General features: G+C 47.3%; 1 protein-coding gene across 1 annotated transcript in view; it reads left to right on the top strand.

Moving 5' to 3' along the window:
* Positions 1 to 12399, top strand: part of XYLT1 (xylosyltransferase 1) — a 165266-nt gene that overhangs the window by 142833 nt on the left and 10034 nt on the right. The window contains exons 7-10 of the mRNA XM_056866558.1: positions 974 to 1054; positions 6998 to 7214; positions 9291 to 9467; positions 10637 to 10899. Of these exons, the coding sequence (XP_056722536.1) occupies positions 974 to 1054; positions 6998 to 7214; positions 9291 to 9467; positions 10637 to 10899 (738 nt within the window). The remainder of the gene's footprint in view (positions 1 to 973; positions 1055 to 6997; positions 7215 to 9290; positions 9468 to 10636; positions 10900 to 12399) is intronic.

Below are 12399 nucleotides of genomic sequence, written 5' to 3'. Positions count from 1 at the left end.
CACGTGAGCAGCGGAAGCTAATCTGGTGAACTGGATTTGTTTCCCCACTCCTACACACAAAGCCAGCTGGTTGACCTTGGGCTAGTCACTCTCTCAGCCCCACCTACCTCACAGGGTGTCTGTTGTGGGGAGGGGGAGGGAAGGTGACTGTAAGCTGGTTTGATCCTTAAGTGGAGAGAAAGTTGGCATATAAATCCCAACTCCTACTCCTACTCCTTCTTCATACCCTCTCATCCTTGACCCTGGCAAGTATTTGGATGGGAGACCTCCAAGGAATATCAGGGGCATGACACAGAGGCAGGCAATGGCAAACCACCTCTGGACAGTCCGTGCCTTGAAAACCCTACCGGGGTCGCTATAAGTCAGTTGTGACTTGACGGCAAAACACACACCCACACCCACACAGATGACCTTGGAAGTGGATGATTCTTGCAGCGCTGACTCCAGGACTGGGAGGGAGGGCTGGACAAGTATCCCCCCTCTGCCCCCACCACGTGTACCACCACCACCTCATCTCTTCCATTTCCCCAGCCTTTTTCACGTAGGCACGCTGCCTCTTGGCCTCTGCAAGAAGGTTGGTGCCAAATGGAGCCGGTCGGTGTCCTCGGGCGAAAACGGATGGTCGCTTCAGCCTCCTTTATTCCCTTTCAGCCAGGATTCAGCCAGGATCGAACGCATGCGATCCGCCGAACAAGTGTTCAATCCTGGCTGAAACAGGGAATAAAGGAGGCTGAAGCGACCATCCGTTTTCGCCCCTAGTCTCTCTCCAGGGATGGGAGAATGGATGGCCAAGAATAAACTTCTGTTGAATTGCCAAAATATATTCAATAATAATTTTCAGTATTCCTGGGGCGATACTTTAGCCTGTTGCCTGTCAAATGAATGGCGATTTGCTGAGCTGAACTTATATTTCTGTCTTTACACGCCAGATATGTTTGGCTGATTTTGTATTTTGGGGCATTTTTTTCCGCAGGACCAACGAGCAGCTTGTCGCGTTCTTGTCCAGATATCGTGATATGAACTTCTTGAAGTCACATGGAAGGGACAATGCAAGGTAATGAGTTTTTTCTCTCTCTGAGTCCTGGCATTAACTATCAATGTTGCAATACTGTTTTCCTCCTCTGTGTGTTGTTTAGGTGATCCACTTTGTGATGATCGCTAAATCCTTTATCAGTATTCCCGCTGCCCTTCAAACTGTCTATCAATACAGTTCTTAGTACAATTCATATCTCGCATTTATGAAACATCCCATTTTTAAGTCAAACTTGGTGAGATGTTGGAGAATTTCTCCTGGAGTTTTCCAGGCTCTCTCTATGAGCTACGGTTTGCATTCTCTTTTTGCAAAGCATGCTTTCTGGTTTGCAGTGGATTTATGTACATCAGTTTGCAATATGTTTATATATTTGTTCCTTCCTTTCTCCTAAATGGGGACCCAAAGCAGCTTACAAGATCATTACCTCCTCCTCTGTTTTATTCTCACAACAACAACCCTGTGAGGTGGATCAAGCTGAAAGAGTGACTAGCCCAAGGTCACCCAGCAAGCTTCCATGGCCGGATGGGGATTTGAACTGGGCCTCCCAGATCCTAGTCTAACACTCTAACCACTACACCATACATAGCTGAGGTATAGTCCTTAACCGTGGTTTAATGTTCTGTCTGAAATCAGCCAGTACCCTCCACAGTAAAAATGCTAAAGTGCTCAGTGGTAGAGCATCTGCTCGGCATGCAGAAGGTCCCAGGTTCAATACCTGGCATCTCCAGTTAAAGGGTCTAGGCAAGTAGGTGATGTGAAAGACCTCTCTGCCTGAGACCCTGGAGACCCTCTGCCAGTCTGAGTAGACCAGGCTGACTTTGATGGACCGAGGATCTGGTTCAGTATAAGGCAGCTTCATGTGCTTCAAAACATAAAAACTGTTTAGAGAGGAGATATCTTTGCGTTTGGACTGTGGAGTGCAATTGGGAAAGCAATATGAAAAGGTCAGGCAGATGCCTTCCGTTCCTTTCCCGGATCACCTGCTCGCCGTCCTGCAGATGAGTAAATAAAAACAAGGGAATGGATTATGACCCCTGTGCTTAATGCTGAGTTTTAGTGGCTACGCTCAGCTGGGAACAGAGTGATTCAGATGAATTAAACACGCTAATCTGGTTATTAATTTAATAATAGAGGGTGCTAATGCTGTGCTTGGCCTGGCTCCAGAGGAGTATTAATAATAGTTCATGTTTTTTTTGTGGCGATTGTGCCTTCCAAATACATAAACAATTAATTACATCTCAGTCCGTGTTGTGACTGATGGATGCTTTTATTCCCTCTATGCATTCCAAAAGCAATTATTGTCAGCGTTTTATGAAAATATCGTTACCCTGCTTTTTCTTTCCCCCTTGCAAATTCAAAGCGGTTTACAGCACGTATTGTCTGTAGGACAAAACCAAGGTAATGATCAGCGTTTAAAAACGGCCTTCCGTTCAGGTGAGTCAAACCTCCGCATTCAACAACGAAGCCTTCCCTTTCGGCTACAGTAAGCCGAGCGTGGGGGGGAAGAGGTAAAGGTTTTCTTTGTAAGATGCATTTAGCAGGTTCTCGCTAGGCAGGCACTTTATCCGTGAAGCTGTGAAGGGCCACATTTCTTGCTGTATTTGACGGCTCTTCTCAGGGATGGTTTAGGCTGGTCCAGCATTGAGCAGGGAGGTTGGACTAGGTGACCTCTGCGATTCTATGATTCGTTGATCCTGTTGTTTAAATAGATAAAACGAATAGTGTGTAGCTCGTCACTTGACTCTGGCAATGTGAGTTATGCTAGAATAGAAATATCTTTAAGGTGCTGCAAGTCACCTGTTGGTCCGGATTGCCAGTCCATGCTGGCAACTGGCAGGAGCTTTTATGGGGCTGGGACTTGCAAATCAGGCATCTCTCTGAAGCCATGTTGTGACTTCGAGCGCAAACCCCGAAGTGATGCCATCTTGTCAGGATGACGTTCTAGGATCCCCCCCCCCCGAGTTTTGGTGGGATCCTAGAGCATGATCCCGATGAGATGACATAACATCCGGGTTTTTGTGCCAGAAGGGACGTCATGGTGTCAGGGTGATGTCAGTTCTTCCCCAGCTGCCCTATTGATTGGCGGCAGGGACAGAGGCTTCTGGGAGGGAGATCTCTTGTCAGATCGGGAGATCAGGCAGCCCTACGTTGTCGAACGAACTTGTCGAAATAAGTAATGGGATTTGTATAACACATTTTTTTTTAACCAGAAAAGGTGTTTTTTTAAATACTTAAAACCTTGTATTGCTTCGTTTTTGTCTTTGTCTTCAGGTTTCTTCCCTGTTTAATGTGTTATGTGATGTTGCTTTCCCTTGGTTGGGTCAGCCTTCTTGCCGACCGTATTGACGAAAATTCAAATGAAATGTTGCCCTTGAAACTGTGTATAAACTGTGCACAAATTGTATTTAAATACCATTTTTATGACAAAACAGCATACAAAAGAAAGAAAGAAACAAACACAGGAAGTCACAAAAAAAAACAGGTGGGAATGTAGATGATCCCCTTGATCCTACACAAAGGAAGAAATTTTTAAAATACAGATTTGTTGATCCCTAAATAATACTTCTGAGCAAGTTACTATATGGGTGCAGTATCCACTGCATCTAGTACTGAATAGACCTGTGTCTCTATGGAAAGGAAAATCACTGTGTTTACAACTGGAAAATTACAGATGTAATTATTCTGGGCTCTTATTAGGAAGAGCAACCCAAAAGGTATAGACAGATCAATTCCACTCAAGGCATTCTAACCTCTGTTGGTGTTTCATTATAGTAAATGGGGCTCTTTGAAGTTCATACACAGATTTTCTTATTTCCCCCAAGTTAATTACATTTGCAACTTTGAAGAAATTCGTCAACATACGTTCCCCTATAACAGCCTCCCCCCCCCCACTCCGCAAAAATATTGGAAGCAATCTGAATCCTACGCATCTTTTGGGAGGGCATCAAAGCAGTCTCTTCCCTCTGTGAAAAATATCCATAACTGCTCGAGCCATATGTTAAAAGTAAAATGACAAATGGTTTGTTAGTAAATACTCCCAACAAATCTGTTAGTTGTTAATTGGAGGGAAAAGCTCTGGCAACCTTTCTAGGCACGATAACTCTAATCGCTTAGCCATGCTGGCTATTATTAGAAAATTAATATTTAACCTGCAGTGGTTATAGCAGATTTCATCATCCCTCCCCTTTCATTTAGTTTAGCGCTAATTAGAGTTTAGATTTTCTTTTTAATTTGATTTTTTCCCCCTTTTGTAATTGGCAAGAAGTAGCTTCACAGGTGAGAAGGGACAGTCTCCAGAATATTTGTTTGCACTTCCTTAACTTCGGAAAAGTCATCACCTTCTTTTTCTTTCTTTCCTACTTTGCTTTCACTTTTCATGGCTGATTTGCAGCCGTTGCAATTCTGGTGCCCCCCCCACAAAAGGTAAATTAATTATACAATAAGTAATTGTATAATTACTTATTGCAATCTATTACTTGTTGCAATCTACATGGATCAGCAAAGTTTAAAAGGATTGTCTCGTTTAGATAAATAGTCAGGTTTGTAAATGGCGATGGCCCAGGAAGTAAGTCTGTCATGTAGTCGTGAATTAGAACTGGGGAGAACCGAGTTCAAATTCCTACTCTGCCGTAAAACTTACTATCTGTGCAGTCCTTTAGAGAGTTATTCAGGTGTAAGACCATTGAAACCAATGGGCCTAGAGTGGAGCAACTCTGATGAGGATTGCACTGTCGTGACCTGGAGCCAGACAATTCTCTCCAAGCTTAACCTACCTCACAGGGTTATCGTGGGGTGGGGGGGGGAGAGGAATGGAGGAAGAGAGTAACATGCAACTTACTGATTGACCTTGGGCCAATCACTTTCTTTAGCCTACCTCACAAGGTTGTTGTGAGGATAAAACTTATGCCTTGATTACTAGTTTGTGTCTCATTGCTCACCACAAACAGGAACATTAGGTCCGCGCGGCGGACGCTAATTGCCTGCCGCCCGAGCTCATTTTGTCCTCCGTGATGAATGGCGACTGCTAACAAGGCCAGAAACTAACTTTCGTGTCGCCGGTGCAGTTTTTAATGTGGAAGCCTCTTGCAAGTGGAACGGGCTTCCTCGGGAGGTGGTGAGCTCTCCTTCCCTGGAGGTTTTGAAGCCGAGGCTAGATGGCCATCTGTCAGCCATGCTGATTCTATGACCTTAGGCAGTTCATGAGAGGGAGGGCATCTTGGCCACCTTCTGGGCATGGAGTAGGGGTCACTGTGCGTGTAAGGGAAGTAGTTGTGAATTTCCTGCATTGTGCAGGGGGTTGGACTAGATGATCCTGGTGGTCCCTTCCAACTCTGTGATTCTATGATCTCCCAACCAGGAGCTGGCAACCCCTATCTCTGAAGCAAAACAAAAGAGTTGAGTTGATGCATCCATTATAAATTTATCCTCTCTGCCAGCAACCTGGCAAGCAATACCAAACCCCCCTGGTGCATACGACCCCCAATGCCTTTGCCCCACCTGCACTGGGAGAAAAAAAAGAGAGATTCTCTATCAGGGACTGATCAGCATTTAAGTGAAATTGTGGCCTCCATTAAGCCAAACTTGGTGTCTTTCTTCCTGTGGTTTTGGGGAAATTAAAGCGCACGGAGGCCTCGCTGGCTGAAAAGATATCCCTGGTAATGTCCAGGCCTTTCCATAAAGTGATTACGTCTTGTTTTTTTAAAGTAAACTTCTTCTTCTTCTTCTTTTTTTTTTTTAGTTTTCTGAATTGTAGAAAGGAATGATGGAACTTTTGTGTGAATTAATATTTAATTTGCAGGGAACTGCATAAATATTGTAATTGGAGATTCTAGAACGCCGCATTAAAATTGTAAGACATTTCCATTACCCCTTATAATAGAAAGTGAAATTAGAAGCTCGTCTGTGGATTTTTTTTTTTTTTTTAATTCAGCTTCTTGACAGCTTTTTGGTCTTTTCGCCTGTCAAAAACGCACACAGCTTTGCCGGGCTGGCTGCCTTTACTCGTAACCGCGTCCCTATCTCCGTGTGGTTGCCTTTCTTGGGTTCCTCCATCGTTTTCTTAAAAAGAAATTCTCATCAGGGATAAGGCTAATAATGGCTGAATTACCAAAATTGCGCAGTATTCTGGGAGGTGCGCAAAAAAGAAAAGAAAAGATGAAGCTCAGAGCATTATTTAGCTTGGTTCGAACAAAATGTTTTGATGTGACTTGGCTATGTGCACGCCCTCTACCCCCCGATTTTCTCGCTCCGAGGGAAGGGCATCTTGAATTGTTGGATGGGAATCACCCCAGTGCTTCGAGATGCCCTTCTTCCTCAGAGGAGAAGGATCCCTCTCGGTGAGTAATCTAGATTGCGTTCTCGCTCTGAAGGAAGGGCATCTTGTAGCATTGGGGCGATTCCCGTCCAACACTTCAAGATGCCCTTCTTCCTCAGAGCAGAAGGAACCCTCTCGGTGAGTAATCAAGGTTCGGTTTTTAAAAGGTAAAGGTCCCTTGTGCAAGCACCGGGTCATTCCTGACCCATGGGGTGATGTCACATCCCGACGTTTACTCGGCAGACTTTTTTTATGGGGTGGTTTGCCGTCGCCTTCCCCAGTCGTCTTCACTTTACCCCCAGCAAGCCGGGTCCTCATTTTACCGACCTTGGAAGGATGGAAGGCCGAGTCGACCTTGAGCCGGCTACCTGAAACCAACTCCGGTCAGGGTCGAACTCAGGTTGTGAGCAGAGCTTGGACTGCAGTACTGCAGCTGACCACTCTGCGCCACGGGGCTCCATTTCACCCCCCTGAATTTAATGACCACAAGGGAAAACAATTTGCATTTTAAAAAACCTTTAGGACACAAACGACTAACAGGGAGAGTTGCAAGCACGTCGGTGAAGTATTTGTCAGTAAGGGTAGTGGGCATTGATGTTTAACTTATATTTTTAAAGATAAGTTCTGATTTTAACTTGCTTTCTTTCCAGATTTATTAGAAAACAAGGTTTGGACAGGCTTTTCCTGGAATGCGACACGCACATGTGGCGCCTGGGAGACCGGAAAATTCCTGATGGGATAACGGTGGACGGAGGCTCGGACTGGTTTCTGCTCAACAGGAAGTTTGTGGAGTACGTCACGTTTTCTAGCGATGATCTGGTGACGAAGATGAAGAGGTTCTACTCTTACACGCTGCTTCCAGCTGAGGTGAGTAGGTTGACTAGCAAAAATGACCTTGGAGTCTTTCTCAAGCTTGCTTTATCATGAGAAAAATCGTCCTGTTGATATTTGGGGTGTGTGTGCTTGCTTTTCTTTATTTTGCAAAAAGCTGTCTCCTCTTGGTTTCACAAAATGATACCAGGTCCCTTTTCTCTGCTGCCCTAGCTCAGCATTTTCCACTCTGACTGGCAGCAGCTTTCCAACATTTTAGTCAGACAAAAGTCTTACCCGGCACCTTTTCCCTGAGATCTTGAATTAGAGATGCCAGAACTTGAACCTGGGACCTCCCGATTTCACAGCATGCGCTCTGCCACCAGATGGAGGCCCATTCTCTTTGCACCTCTCACCCCACCCCAAAGACCACGTTTTTCATGGGAAGTCCACTTGGGAAGTCTTGCAGTGAGTAGCAGTTACCACAAGCAAGATGCAAGGGTGACAGCCATCTTTCTGCATTCAGGCCATGAAACATTTGGTCAGTGACAGGCCGTAGAAGTTCTCCTTTTAATCCCATTTCTTCTAAAGGAAAAAAAATGAAAAGTATCCTCTTAGGGTAGGGGCTGTGGCTGAGTTTGTAGAGCATCTGCTGGGCATGCAGAAGGCCCCAGGTTCAATCCCCAGCATCTCCTGTTAAAGGGACTAGGCAAGTAGGTGATGTGAAAGACCCCCGCCTGAGACCCTGGAGAGCCGCTGCCAGTCTGAGTAGACAATACTGACTTTGATGGACCGAGGGTCTGGTTCAGTAGAAGGCAGCTTCATGTGTCACCCCCTTCACCTCCGGTAACCTTTCCCCCCACATGCATTCTCTTCGGAGGGCCTGCGCCAGTATAAAAGGACATAGGGCGGTGGGTAATTGAGTAGGTTCCCCCTCCCCACACCGCCACCTCCCCTGGCCTGAAGTACAAGGTCTGCCTTGATGGGCTTAACCATGCAATTCAAGCATAAAATCCATATTCACTGAGCTGTCGTTTAACATTTAAAAAGAGCAGGGGGATTGTCTGGGTGGGTCAGCCATACTAAATGCTATGCCATTTATTTATAGAGTATCCGGTCGTGGATTTTACTCGAGCAGCCGCTGCTCTTTAAGCTCACGTTATTCTCTCTCCCCCCCCCCCGCCCGGCCACCGCTCAGTCTGATCATGCTTCACTTCTGTCCCCGCAAGATTTCCTTTCCATCCCCATTTTTTTTCTTTTTTTAAAGTTCACTCTCGTGTGACCTATTAACCTTGCATCGGTACATATGATTTATATAAGAGCTGAAATTATAGCAATACGGGGGTATAATTAGGAAAGCCTGATGGGAAATTTCTCAGATCGGCAAACAGAGACTTAAGCATTTTGGCAGTAATCGCAGAGGATGTAATGTCCTTCTGCCACCCGGGGGTGTCTTGCGTATTTCAGCGCAAGGTCGTTTTTGGCTCGTGGCGCATTTCTGCTTCAAGGGAAATGCTGGCGTTCTAGGTTGGCCGGCTTACGGTGATAACATTGGTTATCGTCCCCAGACCTTTTGTTCCTCTTGTGCCGTTTCACATAAGAGGCTGTAGACCTTTCATTGGCAAATTGAAAGGTACACCGTAGGTAGAAAGAGGTAACCTTTTGTTCGCATGTAGATGATATTTGGACACTAATATTCCCAGATGGAGTCTTTGGCCATCACAGAAGGTATTTTGAAGGGGAGGAATGAGAAAAGTATTCCAGCCCAGGTTTTGGTATGACAGAAATACGGAAGAACTGGACGCTTGCTGGAATGTAACAGTCTCAAGGATGGGGGAAAAAACACTCCAAAGTATAAATCACAGAGAGGGAGTGATGTAATAATTATCGGATTTTACATAAATAGATAGCGTATTGCTTGGTTCACTGGTATGGATATTTAGTTATATTAGCAACACGGTTTTAGTTCATTTTCAAGAATTTGTAGCGTGTGTATTTTGGTAATGTTATATTTCCGTTTTCTTTTATTGAAAATAAATGAAATAAAATAAAACAAAACAGTGGGGAGGGGACACCCCAGGGGAGTCCGATGAACCAAAACGTTGGATGTTTTGTCCCCCCTTCTTTGCGCAGTCCTTCTTTCACACCGTCCTCGAAAACAGCCCTCACTGCAACTCCATGGTGGACAACAACCTGCGCATCACCAACTGGAACCGCAAACTGGGCTGCAAATGCCAGTACAAGAACATCGTGGACTGGTGCGGCTGTTCTCCGAACGACTTCAAGCCCGCGGACTTCCACCGGTTCCAGGTGAGCGGTCGCCGGGTTCGGATGCCTGCTGTGTCCAACTTGGGGGCTTGCGGAGCCCGAGACGTAGCAGCTTCAGCAGGGGGCGGTCCCAGACCCCAGACGGGATGCCCCACGATTCAGCTGCGAAAGCCTGCCTGTTGGGAGTTTTATTTTGCTCGTCTTCCAAAGGGTTCGGCACAGCATCTGCCGTTCTGCTTTCCCCCGTTTAATCCTCACAACCCTTTAAGGTGGGTTAGTTAGGCCAAGAGAGGGTCACCCCGTGGGTCAAGCGGGGGTCTGAATCCAAACGCACTTCCGTATGTGCCGGATAATGCACTTTCAGTCCGCTTTCAATGCACTTTGAAGCTGGATTTTAACTGTGGTTGAAAACGCACGGTTGCTTTATTCCCTGTTTCAGCCAGGATTCAGCCAGGATCGAAGGCACGTTCGGCAAAAACGCATGCGTCCGATCCTGGCTGAAACCGGGAATAAAGGAGGCTAAAGCAACCGTGCGTTTTCGCACTGTGTGGACTGGCAAAACCCACTTGCAAATGATCTTTAAAAGTGTACTGAAAGTGGTTTCAAAGTGCATTATTCGGCATGGCCCTTAGTCTCTCGGGTCTAAGTCTAACCACTGCACCACACTGTCTGTCTCTGAGACCCTTGGGGGTTTATTGAGCAGAGGGAGCCGGATTGGGGCTTTTCATCCCACTTCCTTACACTCTTCTATACCCCTGGAAGGGCCCTTCATTGCCCCTACTCCTCACGAGTAGGAGCCCCCGGAGCCCCCGGCCTCCTGGTAGGCACCCTGGCCTCTTTACGTATGCATAGAATCAAGCTTACTTCAGCTAATTCCCCCCCGAAATGGCCTGGCAATTTCCCCTCTCGTTTAAATGCAATGAAAATCCAGGAGAAGGGGCAAGCGGGGGGTGGGGGAATTGCTTATCGCAACGGTGTGTGGAAAATAAAATGCACCAGCTGTAATTCCAATCTTTTCAGAAATGCAATGACGCTGCGTCGCTTGTTAGCACTCCTTTGGGTAAATGTTGTGCAGATTCCGTTGGAGGGAAATACGGCTCCTGTCATTATCTTGTCATTTGGGACGACGGCTCGGTATTCAAAAGATAGGTACCCAGCCCAGAAGCCATTTAGTTTTAATGCACCCCCGCCCCCCTTTCTTATCATCGCAGCAAACCGCCCGGCCGACTTTCTTCGCACGCAAATTCGAAGCCGCAGTGAACCAAGAAATAATTGGCCAACTGGACTATTATTTATACGGCAACTATCCGTCTGGCACGCCGGGCCTTCGGTCGTACTGGGAGAATGCGTACGATGAACCGGACGGCGTCCACAGCCTCAGCGACGTCGCGCTGACCATGTACCATTCCTTTTCCCGCTCGGGTCTCAGGAGAGCAGAGGCCTCTTTCCACGCAGACGGCGACAACAGCTGCCGGTAGGTTCAGACACGCCTTTCTGGTTGACCTGTGGGGCTCAGCATAGCGTAGTGGTTAAGAGCGGTGGTTTGGAGCGGCGGAGTCTGGTCTGGAGAACCGGGTTGGATTCCCCCACTCCTCCACATGAGCGGCAGAGGCTAATCTGGTGAACCGGGTTGGTTTCCCCACTCCTCCATGTGAAGCCCGCTGGGTGACCTTGGGCTAGTCACAGCTCTCTTAGAGCTCTGACAGCCCCACCTACCTCACAGGGTGTCTGTTGTGGGGAGGGGATGGGGAGGTGACTGTAAGCCAGGTGGTTCCCAGGGTCACAGGTGAGGCCAGCGTGCTTCCAGTGTGCTGTGAGCAATTATCCTTTTCATAAACGGCTGCCGTCGGTCATACGGATGTCACCTTGGTCCGTTTCTCCTCCTGTTCCTCCCGCCCCCCCTTTCCGACTCTTCCCTTGCACGGAGGGGGCCGGCAGCCCTGTGAAATCAGCCAGTAATGCAATCTTCCCCGTCATTTCATTCCTCGGCAGCGTTGCAGCCACGGGGCAGGGGGGTAAATCGGATTGCATTTGGAGGCAGCGCGGCATGCCTGGGGACTGCGCTTGGAGAGGGTTAAGCAAGTCAGGGGCACCCTCTGCAGGTCGTTCCTGCGCCCACTCGTTTTGACACAGGCTTCCTTTTAAATTGAGTTTATTTATTTCCACCTCTGGATGCTTGGTTTGTTTTTTTTTTTAATTTAAACTCGCTGCTGCCAAGAGGCTGTTTCCCTTCCCGTTTTTGTGGAGCCTGTCAATATTTGCTGCGGAGCGTACCCAGAAGACGGACTCCCAAATTAAAGTCACACTGTTCCCTTGCCCTGGGCGTTTTTTTTGCTCAGCACCTGAGGCCCGTTGGCATCTGCCACCTTGGCATTCTGCGCTGGGTCTATTTCTCACCCTCTGGGAATCGCAGTTCTGCTCAGAGGAGGTGCATTTCGAAAGTCCAGACTTTCGATCCAAACTGTGTGTGAGCTATACCCTGATGACCTGTCCCTGTACTTTCTTCCGCTAGAGCATGGCTCCCGCTGACTCCTTTTCTGATGCCCGCCAGGTGTTTTTAGGACTTGGGCGGGGCCAGGTAGGGCTTTTGCCCAGCAAGGCGCCTGGTTGACTATTGGAGATTTGATTGGCTGTGTAGATTTTTTTAAAAATTGTTGCTTTGGCAGCAGCTGCCACCACAGCACAAGGATCTACACTGTGTCACTGTGGCGATCATTTTTGTTGCTGCGCCCACCATGCCGTGGCAGAATTCCAGATGTGCCCGCGAGCTCAGAAAGTTTGGGGACCCCTGCGCTAGAAGGCTAATAGCCGTTTCCAAAATGATAAAACTTGGTGCCTGTTCCAAACAAATTCAATGCCCTTCCCCACCTTGCTTTAAAGGTAAACCCTCTGGGACAGATTGGATCATGGATACCCCACGTCATGTCCAGTTTGGTCTTAGCAAGATAGTTTATCCTGCGTCGGTGTGAAAGCA

The sequence above is a fragment of the Euleptes europaea genome, chromosome 21 (genome assembly GCF_029931775.1).
Source record: "Euleptes europaea isolate rEulEur1 chromosome 21, rEulEur1.hap1, whole genome shotgun sequence".
In the NCBI taxonomy this organism is placed as follows: Eukaryota; Metazoa; Chordata; class Lepidosauria; order Squamata; family Sphaerodactylidae; genus Euleptes; species Euleptes europaea.
This window is presented reverse-complemented; position numbering and strand designations above follow the sequence as displayed.